Source organism: Dama dama, chromosome 9 (assembly GCF_033118175.1).
Source record: "Dama dama isolate Ldn47 chromosome 9, ASM3311817v1, whole genome shotgun sequence".
Lineage (NCBI taxonomy): Eukaryota > Metazoa > Chordata > Mammalia > Artiodactyla > Cervidae > Dama > Dama dama.
The window spans coordinates 82,189,015-82,207,426 of NC_083689.1; the positions used below are offsets into that span (position 1 = coordinate 82,189,015).

Here is an 18,412-nt window from a genome sequence, read left to right on the forward strand (position 1 = left end):
TCGCGCCTGCAGACGCCCCGGGAACTGCGGCCGCGGGCCCGCGCTCCCGGCTCGGCCCGGCTCTCGGGCTGTTGACTCCCGGCCTTGCGATGTCGCGCCGGAAGCTGGCCTCCTCCAGCCCAGCGTCTGCAAGGCAGGCTGTTTTAAGCAGATTCTTCCAGTCTACGGGAAGCCTGAAATCCACCGCATACCCAGCGGGTGCAGCCGAGAAGGCGGACCCTGACTCTGACTCCGCGGCGCCTCTAGCGTCCACGCTCCCGCCGCAGTTGCAGCCACACGTGGTGGGTTCGGTCCAGGACAGGGCGGGGCCATCGGGGAAAGGGGGCGGGGCCAGACGGGCGGAGGCAGCGTTTGTGGGTGGGGCGGGATGAGGCGGGGACTGTGCGCGAGAATCGGCGAGGTGACTGGGTCAGACGGGAACGGGGCGGGGCCCAGGAAGGAGAAGGTAGGAAGAGGTAGGCCCGCCTCCAGCCTAGGTGCCCTTCGAACAGGGCTTCCCTTGTGGCTCAGCCGGTAAAGAATCTGCCTGCAATGCTGCATGGGTTCGATCCCTGGGTTGGGAAGATCCCCCGGAGAAGGGAAAGGCTACCCACTCCAGTATTCTGGCCTGGAGAATTCCATGGAGAAGTTCATGGGGTCGCAAAGACTCGAACACCACTGAGCGACTTTCACTTCACACTCACACTTACGGTGTTAGTTTTGAGGTTAGGGTCACACCAACTCTTAATGGCTGCCCTGAGACAGAAACTCAGGTCTCCTGACTCCCATTCTGATGGGTAGGGTCAGAGGATACCTCTTTTAATCTTCATTCTACCTGCCCCCCCCCCCCCCCCCCGCCTTTTTTTTTTTCTGAATTGAGGGTTGAAGAAGAGCCTTGTTCATTTGTATGTGTTTAGTTAGGTGACCGGATGAAAACTGGCGTTAAATCTCCAGTTTTTAGGGTTGCAACAGCCTTGCTCAATGTTTTGGGCGATTACCAGTAAAAGTCATGACTTAGGTGCGGTTCCCTGGTGACTGTACCTACCCCTTGTGATTCAGATTATAAAGTCTGATACACGATTTGAGTGGATAAAGTTTCTTTAGACGATACAGATGTGCTAGTCGTTGGGACCTTCATGTTGCTTGCCATCCTTTGAGTAAAATAGTTTTGTTTTGTTTTTGACCAGGAACACTGCCACAGAGGAAAGCCTAAGGGTGAGCCCTCATTGGGGCTCCCTGGTACAGCATTTGTCAAACTGAAAATGTGGCAGGGAGTTGTAGATTGGCTTTTAAGTAACCCTCCAGGTTTTAAAGCAGGTGACAGCTTGGCTGCTTCAAAATTTTGTTCCCTTCATTTATATTTCTTCTATAGAGGATTGTTTCTCTCCTGTCTTTGTTTTTTGACCATAGGTACATTTCCATGAATTCACCAAGATTTTATTTTACGCCTACTGTTCAGAGGTCATTTGGTGAAGGACCTAAGTTTTTGACAGTTTTTCTGCCAGCATACAGCCCATAATCTTGTGGCATCTTCAGTGGTAAAACATAAGCCACGTTTGAACATAAAAGTTAAATTACAATTAACATTTCAAAAATGATACCCTTCTTTAATTGTCTAAATGTTAGTTTTTTTCTTGAAGGTGTTCTATTTAACATAGGTAAGTAGTGTGATTCATAATCTGAGATAGGGCAAGGCTGATTAAGTGAAGAAAAGTAGCGCCTTGGTTCTAATTCTAGGACTGCTTGAGATGCCGAGGCTCATAACCTGACCTTCAGCTTATCTTTGATGATGGTAAAAACAGTTCACCCATAGCTCTAAGTAGACAATTCTATGAACCTACTGTCATTCAGAAGTAAAGTTTAAATTATTTTCCGTACATCACATTTTGAGACTAGAGATGACACATCCTTTTCTAACACAGGTTGCAGAAATTGACAGAAGTAAAAAGAGAGCCCTGGAGAGTGATGGGCCAGTTAAAAAGAAAGCAAGGAATGTCCAAGCAAAGGAAGAAGGAAGTGATTCTGTAATGTCTGGGAACTCTGGTGAGTTCTGGGGGAGTTTCTTCGTTCTCATAAGTCATGGCTCTGGTATTCTTGTGTTCTCCTGAGGGTAGAGGAGGCTATTGGAGAATTGGGCCATTTTTTTCCTGTGGGGAGAAAGGCTTCCATAGTGTTTGAGTAGACTGGCATCTTCTTAAGTGGTGGTGTATGGGTAGAAGGTTGGAGAAATAGGGATAAAAGCTGGAGTTCTGCAATTTGGCTGTAGTTCTTTCAATTTTGTCTTTTATTCCCTTTAGCAAATTTTGGTCTTGATTATAAAAGTAAAACATTCTTGTTATAAAATTTTCAAACAATTCAGAAACGTTGAAGGTAGACAGTCAAAGACCTCATAGTCTCTCTTTCAGTAAGGCCTAGTGCTGATTTTTGGAGATGCTGTATATTCTTCCAGATTTTTCTACTTATGCACATCTGTATATATAAACACATACCACAAATTAGTTAACTAATAATATTTCATAAATTGTATTATACTATATATACTAATTTGTGACTTTTCCCCCCCTCTTAGAACATTTTGAACAATATTCAGTGTTAGGACGTGTAGATCTATCCTGTCCTTTTTAATCATGGAGCTGTTTCTTCTGTATGTGAAAAGATTTTGGGTAAAACCACCATTCCTGAGCTCCTGGATTTCTAGCGGAGGTATTGGATACAGATAGTTGAGCAAATTTTTCTTTAGTTAATTGGCCTCAGACAGTTTATGATAGGAGAGGAGAGAGAATGCTTCTTTCTTCATTATTCTCATGAAATTAGGTAAAGAAAATGAAGTGAAGTGAAGTGAAAGTCACTCAGTTGTGTCCAACTCTTTGTGACCCCATGGGCTATAGCCTGCCAGGCCCTTCTGTCCATGGAATTCTCCAGGCAAGAATACTGGAGTGGGTAGCCATTCCCTTCTCCAGGGTATCTTCCCAACCCAGAGAACGAACCCATGTCTCTCGCATTGCCGGCAGATTCTAAACCATCTGAGTCACCAGGGACGCCCAAGGAAAATGAGTCAAAAGCAAAAAAGAAAAGTTTCAGTTTGGTGGATTAAGAAGTAAAATTTGAATTTGTGTATGAAATAACTGTAGAAATGGAGAGGCGTGATTAAAGTGAAAGATAGGTCTGAAGATACTCTTTTCCTCCTCCGACCTGAATGGGCCGTGACTGGAGGCATGACTTGACAGAGTTTGCATTTTCTTTTCTTTGCTTCATTACTCTGCATAGACCTGATCTACTTAGTTTTTAAGTAAAGTCTTCAAGCTGTTAATGAACAGCATCTGTTTGCCTGCCGTTGTTCTAGAGGCTTTTTGTAGTTATTTTATTCTTCCCAACAACCCTTGTTATTCTCCTTTTATAGAAGAAGAGATGGGTGATATGTGAGGTATGAGGGTTACCACACTTCAGTGACTTACCCTGGCACCCAGGAGAGATGAGGTAGAAATGGGGCATCAGACTTGGAATGTTGTGAATGTTGCTCTCAGGAAGAAGAAAGAGTTTTCACCAGTCAAAAGCTGGGTGATTACTCCACCTAATTTTTTTTTTTTTAAATATCAGAATTATTAAGATATAATTGCAGGTTATACAGTTTACCCATTTAGCATGTACAGTTTAATGGCTTTTAGTATACGCGCGGAATTGTGCAGCCCTCATTAAAGTTAATTTTAGAACATTTTCATCACCCTCAAAGGAAACTCAGTACCTGTTAGCAGTCACTTCCCATTTTCCCCCAATAGCACCCCTTCAGGCCTAAGTTAAGCACGAATCTATTTTTTGTCTATAGATTTGCCTGTTCTGAACATTTCATATAAGTAGAATCATAGAGTATGTGACCTTTTTGTCTGTTGTACCCCTTTCAAAAGTTTTTTGATTTAATTTCTTGTTGTTCATCTTCTTGTGATTTAATTTTGTTATTTCATAACAGAATTTGTTTAAATTTTAACTAAAACTTTTTATTTTATATGGTGAAATTTATATCTTAGCCATTTTATTTATTTATTTATTTATTTATCTTAGCCATTTTAAAGTGTACAGTTCAGTGGTATATACATGTCTGGCTACCTTTAATAAATAAAATCTCCCCAAATTCAGACTTGCTTTTTGTTATTAATATTATTTTAATTACAGATAAACATAGTGTAGAACTGTCTCAAAAGCATTTTGAAAAATACAGATATCCATTATCTTAAAACTATATAAATTTGGACTTTACAAAATCAATTAAGGATACAATAAAATATAACTAGAGTATATTAAAATAATATACAATTAAAAAAAGACCTGGAAAATGTGTCAGATATTATGCCTTTAAACGGTACCCAGAAAGTTCTAATTGAAATTTGCCTTATATTCATATAATTGCCAGGTTATCCTTGAACCATTTTATAAAAGACATCAACCAGTATTTATAATTATTACACACTAATATCCTAAAGTGAAAGCTACTTAATCAAAAAATTTTTTTAAGTAACATGTTTTAAATCAAAGCATAGTTGATTTACAGTGTTGTGCTAGATTTTGGTATACAGTAAAGTGATTCAGTTATTTATATATGTATATACCTATATATATTTCAGATTTCTTTCCCTTATAGGTTATTATATAATATTGAGTATAGTTGCCTTGCTATACAGTAGGTCCTTGTTATTTATCTATTTTATATATCTATCTCTCTCTATATATACATATATAGTAGTTTATATCTGCTAATCCCAAACTCATAATTTATCCACCCCACCTCTCCTTTGGTAACCATAAGTTTATATCTATGTCTGTGCGTCTTGTTTCTTTTTTTGTAAATAAATTCATTTGTATCATATTTTAGATCCCACATGTAAGTGATATCATATGATATGTGTCTTTTTCTGGCTTTCTTCATCAGTATGATAATCAAACTCCACCCATGTTGCTGCTAATGGCATTCTTTTTTTTTTTTTTATGGCTGAGGATAAAGCTACTTAGCTTTAATGAAAAAAATCAAATTTGTCCATGGAATTAAATATACCATTCCTCAAATTCCCATTTTTGTATTCTATAATGACTATACTTATTATAGAAGGTGAAAAATTTTGTCCAATGAACTTTCCATTTTTATTTTGTACTATTAAAAAAAATCACCTTTAGAAGTTTAAAACAGCATGCCTCAGTTTGGAATGAATATTTAAAACAAAGGCACTGAGATTAAAAAATAAGTTTTTTAAATTAAGAGAAAGTTCTACTGCTTGCCTGGGTTTCTACTGTTAGACAAGATTTGAAACTGGCTCTTAAATTTGTTTATTTTTCTTTTTAAGACCTTATCCTACTTATGTATTATTTTTTATCTACCTAAGTTTAAATGTCTTATTTCCAGCTTAAACACGCTAAAACATTGGCTGTAGCTTGTCTTTCCAGACGGTTCTTGACACCCTGAGATCTATGAACATGGATTTGTTGTTGTTTTTAATTCTTTATAGATGTTTAAGATATGTAGAGAATTATAAGCTTGATAAATTTCACAAACTGAAGTCACCTCTGTAACTATCTTTTAGATCAAGAAGCTGTATTACTAGGACTCCCAGAAATCTCTCTGTGCTCCCTCCCATTGCAACCCCTTCCCCCGACCCAGGATAACTGTTATCCTGACTTCAGTGTAGATTGGTTTTGCTTGAACATTGTGTTTAATTTAACCAACGTAAAATATGTTTGTAATATTACAAAGGTTTTTCTTTTTTTCCTTTTTTTAAGATGATGAATTATTTTATCTGTAAAACAGGTTCTTGTACAGATTTTTAAAAATATGTTTATAATGGTGTATTTATATTTTAGCATCTATTCTGTGCTTCCTTCTAGATTAAAATTCTTCATTTAAAATATGATAATTCTCCTTCCTCCTTGATCATTCATAACCTAAGTGTAGAGGAGTGGTCTTGAGGAAAGTAACTATTATGTATTTCCATTTTATGGCACACAAAATTTAAAGCTCAAACAGTGAAAGTGTTAATTTCAGTGAAAGATTTTTAGCAAGGAATTTTTGGTCTATTTAACGTCTTGGGACAGCAACCAGTGGCCTTATTTCTAGGGTATATCCTCTTAAGGGCTCAGAGACTAGTGATAATGCTGCCAAGTCTTAATCTCATATTGTGCCAGTTTGATGGCTCATTTCATGGCATCTTCAGAAAACGAGATAGTATAAGTGAAGTTTTAAATATAGGAGCAGAATATAGAGGTTGCTAAGGTTTGTTTGGGTACTGTTAACTTAAAACAGTAAAAACAACCCAATTATTTTACCAGCAAAATGGCTTTATCTGGGGGCAGCAGAGAATACAGGACATGCAGCTATAGCAAATATCATGCAAGTCTGGCAAGGCAAAGGAGAGAAAACTCTTTATAAAAAGGAGAAAGGGAAGTTGGGAGGGTTTGTTACAAATAGAAAGTTGACTAGAGGAATTTGGGAGTTCAGAACATAGAGGGTTTTCTTTGGCTGAGTTGTGACAGTCTCTCATTGGTTGAACTGTTGTCAGGCTTGGAGAAAATCTTCCTCCTTCTGGTAGTAGTCAAGTAGTATCACTTCTGTAGGAGATGCAAGGTAAGTCTCTTCCTGTTGGGATCTGTATTGACACTGTGTGTGCAGGAGAGCTCCCCCTGCTGGCCTCCCAATTCCATTTTCCTTTTAATTTTCATAGTACACTGTGCTCACCTGCAATGTGGGAGACCTGGGTTTGATCCCTGTGTTGGGAAGATCCCCTGGAGAAGAGAATGGCTACCCACTCCAGTGTTCTGGCCTGGAGAATTCCATGGACTATACAGTCGCAAAGAGTTGGACACGACTGAGTGACTTTCACACACACCCTGTACTCAGGGGCTTCCTTGGTGCCTCAGATGGTATAGAATCCGCTTGTCAGTGCAGGAGACACACAAGATGTGGGTTTGATTGCTGGGTCCGGAAGAGCCTCTGGGGAAGGGAATGGCAACCCACTCCCATATTCTTGCCTGGAGAATTCCATGGACGTAGGAGTCCAGCAGGCTACACTCTATAGGGTTACAAGGAGTCGGACACGACTAAGTGTGCACACACACAGTGTACTCAGTGTTTGACCAGTCAGGTTTTTCACAGTGGTTACAGTCTTCCTCAAGCCTAAGGGAGGAACTGGGGCCTATATCTATGTCTCCTCTGAGGCATAAGGGTTTTATAGCTCTTGGGGGCTTTTTATTTGAGAGGGCTTCCATTTAGTTTTTTCCCTTGAGGGCCTTCAGTTCAGTTCAGTTCAGTTCAGTTGCTCAGTCGTGTCCGACTGTTTGTGACCCCGTGGACTGCAGCACGCCAGGCCTCCCTGTCCATCACCAACTCCCAGAGTTTACTCAAACTCATGTCCATCGAGTCGGTGATGCCATCCAGCCGTCTCATCCTCTGTCATCCCCTTCTCCTTCTGCCCCCAATCCCTCCCAGCATCAGGGTCTTTTCCAATGAGTCAGCTCTTCGCATGAGGTGGCCAAAGTATTGGAGTTTCAGCTTCAGCATCAGTCCTTCCTTAGAAGGTGTAAATATCTCTCTTAGATGTCTGTGAGAAAGGCAATGACAGATTTTGGCTTTCCTCTGTAAGCTTCATTCTTTCCACAGATAAACATGTTCATATTTCCTCCTGGTTTTCTTTTAAATGGCTCAAGATATGATGTCCCTAGGAGCATTAGGAAAAAATTGTAACTTTGCATCATTTCTTATGTACCAGTTCTTTCCCTTATTTTATAGTTCAGGAATCATAATGGCTTGATATAACTGAATAAGGGTGGGATGTCTTCTTCCCTGTCTCTTGAGCTGAGGTGCACCCATAAAAGACATTCTAGCTTAAGGATGAAAGATGGCTACACAGAAAAAGGAGAGAACAAATTTTAAGAGATGTAGAAGGGTGGCAGAGAGGTTATACAGAAAAACCGGTTCAATCCAGGATCATATCTGAACCAATATAAGCCTTTCTGAGTTGAGCATAACTCAGGGATGGAGCTTCATGAGGGAATCTTCTTGGCATGGTGAGAGTGCAGTGGAGAAGGATGTAAGGAAGAGGAAGTGGGAAAGTCAGCCATCATGGAGTCTGACCACATACATGCTAAGGCCTTGCTCTAGATCCAGCCAAACAGACCCTGAAGTTTGTGGAAATAAGGCCATAAACATGGAATCTTTGAAATGTGAACTTTACTTAAAACATAAATCATGTGAAGAACAGAACAGAATATTCAGTAGTCAGAAGAGTCCCTGGCTACTTCACCTGTTTTTAACACTTCAGTTTCAGATACTACTTTTTTACATAAGTACAACTCTAAGACTTATATCCCACCCCCACCCTGGGAAAGTTTTTTTGTATAGATAGGAGAAAAGTTCTTATATAATATAAAAACTTACAGTATATTTTTGAAGAGTGATTCAAGTATACATCCTGAAAAGGGGAGAGTAATAGTAAATAAGATGAATATCTCATTTGAAAGAAATTTCAAATATATATTTTTCTAGCTATAAGGTTAACAGGAGACAGGGTAAAGTATATACCTAAAAAGAGTTTTGATATGAATATGAGATGATTTAAACTTTCAGAAATGAGTGAAGCACATCTCTTGTCCTGAGTGTTTTGCTTTAACGGGAAAGGTAAGAGATGATAAATGCAGTCCCATTTCTTTATATTTAAAAGTAAACTGCCTAATTTTATTGCTCTTCGGGGCAAAAAAATGTATTCTGGCTTGTATTATTATAAATACCCAATATGTGATTATGTCCCTTATTTTATGGATTGCTTGCTTCTTAATAACAGCTAATTGGCAAAGTGTGGTACGGGCTGTAGAAAGATGTGATTTTGTTATTTTAACATAGAGGAAGGAAAACATGACTCTTAACTGGGAGAATTAGCAGAGTTTCATGGAAAAAGTAGTTTTGAGATGGGTCTTGATGAAATGAGTACAATTTGACATGTGGAATTTGGGGTCCTGGGCATTTCAGGGAGAAAGAATGGCATGAGCAAAGCTATGGAGGCAGGGAGGCAGGTGTCCTGGGGGTAGGGTTTCGGGTTTCCCTGTGAATTCCTGGTTTCAGGATCTTTAGGACTTGCCTATGGAAAGTTTCCCGTCAGAGTCTTCTGTGCTCTTGCCTGGAGGGAGAGCTTTGGCCCCAGTGTTTTGAGAGCTGGTGAGAAGAGGCTGGTCTCTGGGCATCCAGTAAACCTACATTCCATTATTCTTATGACGCAGGCACAGTACTGCATCTCACCTGTGCCCCTTTTGCCTTTTCCAGACACATTGCCAGTCTTCTTCTGAGGGAGGTGGAGGACAGCTATCTTTGAGCTTGGAGGGGCTAGAGGTCTAAGGATTTAATTGTTTTGAACCAGTCCTATTTATTTGATTTTACTTTATTTACTTGTTAAACTATTTTATATGGGAGTATGACTGATTAACAATGTTGTGAGTTTTAGGTGAACAGCGAATTGACTCAGCTACACATGTACATCTATCCATTCTCCCCCAAGCTCCCTTCCCATTCACAGCCCTCTTTGTTTTAGAACCTCCCATTTTTCCATTTCCAGAGCTACTCTTGCAGTGATTCTTGACCCTTTCATTTTGTGTTGTAAATAGGATTGGTTCTTGGTTTTTTGTATATTACTGACTAAGGATTTAGCTTTCAGGTGTACTAAATTGGTTATTGCTTATCCATTTTTTCCTTCTTCTTTGAGATATTTTGTTTGCAGTTGTCATCTCTTCTTCTCTCTGCTGTATTGTAGTTTTTAATAAGGTTTCAGGACGAAGTGAAATTAGATGTGTGTTTCATTATGCCATCTTCAACCTGAGCCCAAGATTTCTTTATTTCTTTATCACATTATAGTTAGATTCATTGCCTTAACTGAGAAGATCCTTCTGTAAAAATCCTATGCTGATTATGAATTGACATAATGAGACAAAATACTATTGTTATGTTTTCGTCTGATTTGCTAAGAGCCCAAGAAACATCTGAGGACCAGGACTGTTTTAAAGTCTCTGGAAAAACTGAAAGAATTCTGCTGCGATTCTGCCCTTCCTCAAAATAGAGTCCAGACAGAACCTCTTCAGAGGAAGTTTGCAGTTCTGCCAAAATGTACTGATTTTGAGGATATTGATCTTCTACGTGCAAAGAATGCAGTTTCTTCTGAAGATTCCAAATCCCAAACTAGTCAAAAGGTATGTGACTCTTATATGGATGGATATCCAGTTAACTTAGAACGGTAGGTTCTCAAGTACCATTAGGTTCTGTGGGTTCACCCGGGACATGGGTTCCCAAACCTGGCTGATCATCCAAATCAGCTGAGGGAGCTTCTGCCTCTTAGATTTTTTTTTTTTAATTCCTGGAGATTCTGATTTACTATTATGGTGGCATAGATTTGTTTTATTAAAACAACACAAAATAAAACCTCCCAGCTGATTCTGATATACAGCCTAGGTTAGGAGTCACTAATTTGGGGGTAATTCTTTATTAATAATTAATAGAAGCACAGTTTCTTATAGTCCTTCTTATAGTTTCCATGATTAATCTAGAAAATCATGGTAAATAATTTATAGAGATGTTTTGTGGTTTTCAGTTAAAGCTTGGCTGATACAGTAAATAGAAAAGTTAACTAAATACATATGGGCTCCTTACTTCTTCTACTGTCTTGTGACTATTAGTGTTTTTCACCATTGCAAAATCAGGGTATTTAACTCTTGATCCGTCGTTGAAATCTATAATTCAGAATTAGTGGTGAAGCCCAGCTTTAAATGAGATCACCTTACTGTAATAATTTTGTATGGTGACAATTAATTACTGGACTTGTGATTATTTCATAATGTATTTGATTGTCAGATCACCATGTTGCACACCTGAAACTAACATGATATTGTGTGTCAACTATATGTCAGTTAAAAAAAAAGAGAACAGAACTTTCAAAAAAAAAAATCATCAGAACCCTTTCTCAGAATCATGTTTACTTAGTGTTCATGAAAAACTGAACTTGGGTATCATTTAAAAGCTCTCATTTTAATGTGTAGCCATGGTTGAGAACTACTGAATTAAAGAAATAGTCCTTTACTTTTTTTTTTGAGTCATTTAAATCTAATGAAACTATGGACTCTTTACTCAGAAGAATACTCAGACCAACACAATTTTGTATGTGATTTTCAGAAGTTCACACTCCTTTCTGCAAAGTCCAGATTCATGAACTGGCCGGAAAAAAAACATATAGTATATGACATTTTATTTTAGGCTTTCAAAATTTTCTTAAGATAAGTAGTAGTTTAGTTTGGCTCAATTTTTTAAAGTCATTTACTTTGAAAGAATTCCAAACGTGCAAGAAAATTTGCCTAAATGTACAATACACTCCTGTAAACCTTTCACCTGGATTCACCAATTATTAGCTTTGTGCCAAATTTACATTCTCTCTTTCTCTCTTGAACTATTATTAAGGTTAATACTTTTTAAACTATAAAACCTTTTGGTTGCCAGGACAAGACATTCAGCCATTTTGGACCATCACAAAGGAGTTCTGAAAACCTACAGAAAACTTCTGATTCTAAACCATCTAATAAACGGACTAAAAGCATCTACACACCCTTAGAATTACAATACTTAGAAATGAAGCAGCAGCAGAAAGATGCAATTTTGTGTGTGGAATGTGGATATAAGTATAGATTCTTTGGGGAAGATGCAGAGGTAAGTTATTTTCTTAGGCATTATTTCATGATTTTCTTGTCCAGCCTTAAATATTTTCCAGTGTTTTCGTTTCGCTTTCTGACCTGATGAAAAAGCTAGTGTAATCAGTTGCCTTTTAAAAATGCTTTCATTTAAGAAAAGTGAAAGTTGCTCAGTTGTGTGCAACTTTTTGCGACCCCATGGACTATAGAGTCAATGGAATTCTCCAGGCCAGAATACTGGAGTGGGTAGCTGTTCCCTTCTCCAGGGGATCTTCCCAATCCAGGGATCGGACCCAGGTCTCCGGCATTGCAGGCGGATTCTTTACCAGCTGAGCCTCCAGGGAGGCCCAAGAATACTGGCGTGGGTAGCCTATCCCTTTTCCAGAGGATCTTCCCGACCCAGGAATCGAACTGGGGTCTCCTGCATTGCAGGTAGATTCTTTACCCCTGAGCCACCAGGGAAGCCCCATTTAAAGCTTTCATTTAAAGTAAACACTACATATAAACAGAAGCAAGCTTGGTGGATGCTAAATCTGTGGGGAAGTGAGTGGTTCTGCTTGGAATGTTCATACTTAGTCTCCATGCTGCTTACCTAGTGGCTTTCATCCGTCAAAAGTTAATTGTGGATGAACCAAATAGTTAGTGAATGAATCATAATCATGTGAGTATTCCTAATGAAGACTCACACCAAAAAAAAAATTGAGCTGTCTGATATTCCTCTTTTTACCTTTACTTTATGAATTTTCTTAGATGAGCACATTAACTGTGCTGGCCTACCGACAGGTGTGTGAAGTCCTACAGGTCTTTGTAGATCAGTCATTTTGCTGTCTTAGTCTAAGTTGGGTTGCTCTTTGTTGAGATGCACACGCTTCTCATGCAGTGGCTTCTTTTGTGGAGCACGGGCTCTAGGCAAGCAGGCTTCAGTAGTTGGAGCATGTGGGCTCAGTAGTTCTGATCTCTAGGCCCTAGAGCACAAGCTCAGTAGTTGTGGTGCCTGGGCATGGCTGCCCCATGGCATGCGGAATCTTCCCAGACCAGGGATCAAACCCAGGTCCCCTGCGTTGGCCCTCAACCACTGGACCACCAGGGAAGTCTGCCATGATGCTTCTTAGAAAAAAGTAGGGAATCAGGTGGTGCTACAGGATTCCACATTCCTATCACTCGCTAACCCTAACCCTAACCCTAATTGATTAGCCAACCAGACCTTGGGGTTTTCTTTTCACTTCCTCAAAGATGCCCTCTGTCCAGGGAGGTTTATCATTTATGTACACTGTGTTGTATCTCCTAATTTTCAGTTATTTGCACATGCTAAGTAGCAAAGTCTTATTCCATTATACCCTTATACTGTTTTGCACAGGGGAAGTTCAGCACTTTAAGGTTTTGATACATCTAAGGACGTAAAAGAAAACATGTCATATTTTTCCAAGTTGTTTATAGATATAGATGTTGGCCTTGAGGCCATGGACACTGTTAAAAAAAGATGAAACCGTAGGTTTCTGCACAGGGAATATCTTTTAAATGTTTTATTGACATACCACTTGGAGAAGTGCACAAATCCTAAATATATACCTGGATGGATTTTTAACAAAGTGGACAAACACCACACAGGGAATCTTGAAATAGAAACTTACTGATATTTTCTTTTAAAATTTTTTTAGATTGCAGCCCGGGAGCTCAATATCTATTGCCATTTAGATCACAACTTTATGACAGCAAGCATACCTACTCACCGACTGTTTGTTCACGTACGCCGCCTTGTGGCCAAAGGATATAAGGTCAGCTTTGGCTTCAATTTGTGGGAGAAGGGGGTTGGAGTCTCTTCTGGAGAGGGAGGCGTTTGTAAGGTGGGAGGCTGTAATTGGTTTTGGAATTGGGCATTTTGGAGAAATTAAAGTTTGTCATAATTATTAGCACTTTATCTTCATGAGTTTTTAACATATTAGATATTTAGGGTAAAAAAATTTTTCAACCGTGTGTTGAAGTGTTTCTTAGTGATTTATCCACACTTGCAAGGTCCTTGTGTTACTTATTACTTAAACTTAAGTCCTACATCTGGACATTGTGGACTAGTTTGTTTATTTTAAATGTTTCAAAATTAAACTTCTAAACTAGAAATAATGTCATCTTAACAAGTTTTCCATCATATTCAACATGCAGTGTTTATTACTTTTGTTGAAGGTGGGAGTTGTGAAGCAAACTGAAACAGCTGCTTTAAAGGCTATTGGGGACAACAAAAGTTCACTCTTTTCCCGGAAACTGACTGCTCTTTATACAAAATCTACACTTATTGGAGAAGATATCCTTTTTGAGTAGGAATTTTTTTCTTAAATGTTACAAGGCCTTTGTTTTAAATAACATTTTTAAAAACTGTTCTTTGATTGGGTACTTTTTTAAAAAATAAGCTTTGTATTTTGTATTGGGATATAGCTGATTAACAGTGTTGTGGTAGTTTCAGGTGAACAGCCAAGGGACTTAGCCATGTATATACATGTGTGTGTTCTCCCGCAAACTTTCCGCCCATCCAGGCTGCCACATAACACTGAGCTGAGTTCCAGGGGCCTGATACCATAGGTCCTAGTTGGTTATCCATGTTAGATATAGCAGTCTGTACATGTCCATTCCAAACTGTGATGGGGTACCTTTTTGATGAGATGAGGCTGTATGGTTACTTGGACCTCTGACTAGTGTGATAACTCAAGAGAGAAGGGTTGGCTTTGGCTAGAAAGAGGCATTTTTCAAAAGCCACAGTTAAAGAAGAGGTCATCATATTTTAAGAGAAAGAAAGAGAGCCTGGTAAATGATGACAGCAAGTCAGCAACTGATGTGAAATTACATCTTCCCAAGGCCTGTGTTGTCAGTGGTTGGTTGCTTAGGCTTACAAACTCCTGTACATCTTCCTAAGTGAGACCTACAAAATAACTTACTAACGTCGCAGTGTGAAAACTACAAAGTTAACACACAGTTAACTGCTTATAAAAGATAATAGTAGGTCATCTTCATTAACTGTTAGTGTTGTAAGAATTGTACTACTTTTGAAAATGGATTGTAAGCTTTCTCACTTTGTAAGAATCTTCAGTATATACAGTGACTGCTCCCCAGTTTTTGGTCATTTATCAGTTCAATAAGTTACTTGAAGCCAAATGATTTTAACAGCAGAGTCATAAAATTTTGTCAACTTAAAAAACTGAATAATTACATATGAAATATGATAAGGAAATGCTTTCTTTACTGTGGGATGGGGTCAGGTCTCTCAGAATAAAAGAATGTAGGGATAAAGTCTTAAATGACTCTGTGTGGCAGTAGTATTTCTGTTATTTTTATTATAGATATGCTTATTTAGAGTCCTACGGAGCTTCTACCCACACCCTGAAAGCTGTTTTTTTCTGTTAATACCATGAATAGGGAACAGTTTTTCACTCAGAATGGACCCCAAACTATTAACAGCTCTGTATTGTTCTAAGCTGATCAGGCTGTAAGAACTTGGTAATTCTGTTGTTTCTTTTGCCCAAACTTGAATCTCTTTTTTAAAGCCTGTTTCTAAAACAGCACCCCTTCCCACTTCTCTTTTACTCTCTTATCAGCTGATGCCCAAAGTGAGTGTTCCCAGACTGACTATGTCCAAAAACAGCTTTCATCCCTGAGAATTTATTTAATGGACTTATTATGCACGCATGCGCACAGACACGCGCGCACACACACACACACACACACACACACACATACACACATATGTTTTTTTTTCTTTTTTGGTTTTCTCATGTTTTTTAAAAAATTCTCTTGCTATGTCTGAGAGGTGTTAGGCACTTTAGCAAGGGGAAGTGATTTACACTATTTTAGTGTATTCATGCTGTGACTTGGGGAATTAAGCTTTATGGTATTGTTAAGGATTCAAGGATTATGTTTGGGCTTCCATAGGATTTGAGGTATATTCCAGGCCTTTTGGAAGTGAGAGGATAATAGTTGTCTGTTCTCATGAATCTTATATCTTAGGGAAGATATGGCGTTGTAACTATGATCAGTGTAAATCAGAAGAATGAATGCTGTATGGAAGATTTTGTATAGAGCAAAAATGTCCAGGAAAATGAACTATTATTTTAAGGAGGAAAAGCTCATGGGACTGTAGCATTTGTTTTTCCTTAATAATTATCACATGTGAATCCTTTAGTCAAGCTGGATGATGCTGTAAATGTCGATGAGGTAATGACTGATACTTCTACCAGCTATCTTCTGTGTATCTGTGAAAACAAAGAAAACGTTAAAGACAAAAAAAAGGGGAGCGTTTCCATTGGAGTTGTGGTAAGTACTTTGTAGGTGAAGAACAAATGATATGTTCATGGTATCTTTAAATACGAGAAATCATGTATGGTTTATAATGAGGCTATTTGGTGGGTTGTGTCTTCAAGTAATTGTACTAGAAAAACATTTCCCTCCTAATTTTATATGTTAAAATATAAATCTTCTTACATGACTGTTTGGCAGTCTGTGTTTTGGAGGGATCCAAGTAGTTTTCTGTCCATGTGCTCTAGTAGTTTAGGGTTGAAGATAGACACAGTGACAGGCATGTATGCAAACAGTGTTCAGATAGCAGAATAAAACATATAAGTCAACACGTGCATGGATAACAAAGGGTTTTACAAATTTCCCCTAGATTTGAAGTTAAAGGCAAACAATTATGGGTTTGTCATATCTAGTTTTAGAGGAAAGAGTAGTTAAGGGTTATAACTGGCCAATTCAAAACTCCATTTTTAATGTATGGCAAAACCACTACAATATTGTAAAGTAATTAGCCTCCAACTAATAAAAATAAATGGAAAAAGGAAAAATAAACATTAGGAATATTTATAACCAGTCTTCCAGGTGAGTATAGTTTGTGAATTGTAGTTTTATTGATCTTGCCTTCTGGCAGTTTGTGAGCAGATTTGCCCATTTAGAGACCTATTTGGACTCTGCTTAAAATCTTAGACTTAAGGGCCTCTTGGAACTACTATTAGACTCCATTGTTGTGTTAAGCAGAAGCAGGACTCCTTGCCTAAGTAATAACCCATTCTCTTTATATTTTTGAACTTTAGCAACCAGCTACAATATTAGTAAAAATTCTTACAGCCCAAATGTCTCCAAAATACCTTTTGATACCTCATTCTGGCTGCATAACTTGGTGTTAACTTTGATGTTTGCTTAAAAGTAAGCCATTCTCTCTGGGAGTTAGTGTTACTATTGGGGACTCTAAATGATTGTATTTTTTTATCCTTGAGAAGCACTTTTTATCTAGCTGCAGGCAGTTGAACCTATCTACAAATAGTAAAGTTATTTGCTTTTTAGTTTTAACAGATGTAATGTGCTATTTTATACTTACCTGGAACTCAGTCTAAGGAGCAGAGCTGATTGTATATACAACTCCTATTTCGTGCTTTTAGAAATACTCTTTGGCATCTTGCCAAAGTGAACATAGTGTATGAACTGGCATGTGAGAAATGAGAATCGATAGTTTCCATCTCAGTCATTTTCTTGGGACTTACTCTTTTTTTTTTAGCTTTGTATTCTGCGTTGGGGTATAGTTATGTTGTGATCATTTCGGGTGAACAGTGGAGAGCCTCAAGCCTGCATGTACACATACACATGTCCATTCTCTCTCAAACTCCCCTCCCACCCAGGCTGCCAGAAACCGCTGAGCAGTGTTCCGTGTCCAGCTCTCCACTGGACAAGGCCCTCCAGTTCAGTGTGGCTGAAACGGAGCTCGTCTCCCTGAACCCCGCTCTTGCTGGGTGTTTCGCTGTTGTGATGAGTGTCGCTTGCTCCCCAGTCACTACCTAGGAGTCATCCTGTGGATACTGGGAGTTAGTCTGAAATCAAAGGCTTTCCTGTTGTAGCGCCAGTGCAGTCAGACCCTCTGTCTGTAGACGGCCTGTGGTCTTCTCAGTGTCACATATCACACGGAGTAGTAGATGTTGCAGGTTTTATGATATAGACCATTTCTCTGATTAAAAAACAAAGAGGAATTTGGCCAATACATTTATTACTTGAACTTCTGTAAATAGCTTTTATACAAGTTTGGTTGTAGATTGGGAGATAAACCCAGGTGTAGATTGGGTTGTAGATTGGGAGTAGTTACAGTTCAGTTATCTGGCCACTAGAGAAGGCCTATGGGCTAGAATTAAGGAACGTCTTGAGCTAAGAATGAGTGATTAAAAAAAAAAAGTCAAGAAAAAATGCATAAATCAAAAATTACCAGTGTAATGTGAGATAGCCCCTCAGGTTAGAAAATATAACACCGTTCACAGAAGGGCTTGCTTCCAGAGATAACCATAATCCAGACTTTAAGATAATAATTTCCTCACTTTTTGATCCAATTTTACCACCTTAAGCAGTATATTAATATAAACATGTTGTATTTACTCCTTTTGGATCTTGCTTCTTTGTTTACCATTTTGTACATGAGGTTTATTTGCATGTGTTACTTTAGTAGTTCTTTTGTTGCATTGCCACATTGTATTTCATTTTACAATTTATTCATTCTTCCATTAAGGGACAAGTGGATTCGTCCCAGTTTCTGCTTGTACGGAGTATGCACTGTGGACATTTTTGTATTAATATGTGGCTTCTGATATGCATGTGCCTGAGTTTCTTAACTCAGGGGAGAAATTGCTGGGATATTTTTACAGGATGCTTTCAACTTTCCTAGAAAATGCCAGACTGTTTTTCGAAGAGGCTGTGTCAGTTGACTTTCCACCAGCCGTGTTTG

General features: G+C 38.6%; 1 protein-coding gene across 5 annotated transcripts in view; it reads left to right on the forward strand.

Annotated features, from left to right (window-relative positions):
• Positions 1-19: 19 nt before the first annotated feature.
• MSH3 (mutS homolog 3) overlaps positions 20-18,412 on the forward strand; it is a 173,911-nt gene continuing 155,518 nt past the window's right edge. Inside the window, exons 1-7 of one of the 5 annotated variants that reach the window (XM_061151922.1) lie at positions 20-281; positions 1,902-2,022; positions 9,968-10,188; positions 11,486-11,692; positions 13,332-13,448; positions 13,852-13,969; positions 15,824-15,969. In XM_061151922.1, coding sequence (XP_061007905.1) covers positions 90-281; positions 1,902-2,022; positions 9,968-10,188; positions 11,486-11,692; positions 13,332-13,448; positions 13,852-13,969; positions 15,824-15,969 — 1,122 coding nt within the window. In that variant the 5' untranslated portion in view covers positions 20-89. Of the gene's footprint in view, positions 282-426; positions 456-685; positions 705-1,901; positions 2,023-9,967; positions 10,189-11,485; positions 11,693-13,331; positions 13,449-13,851; positions 13,970-15,823; positions 15,970-18,412 lie in introns of those variants that run through there. The other 4 variants (XM_061151923.1, XM_061151925.1, XM_061151927.1 and 1 more) reach the window with 4 other exon arrangements.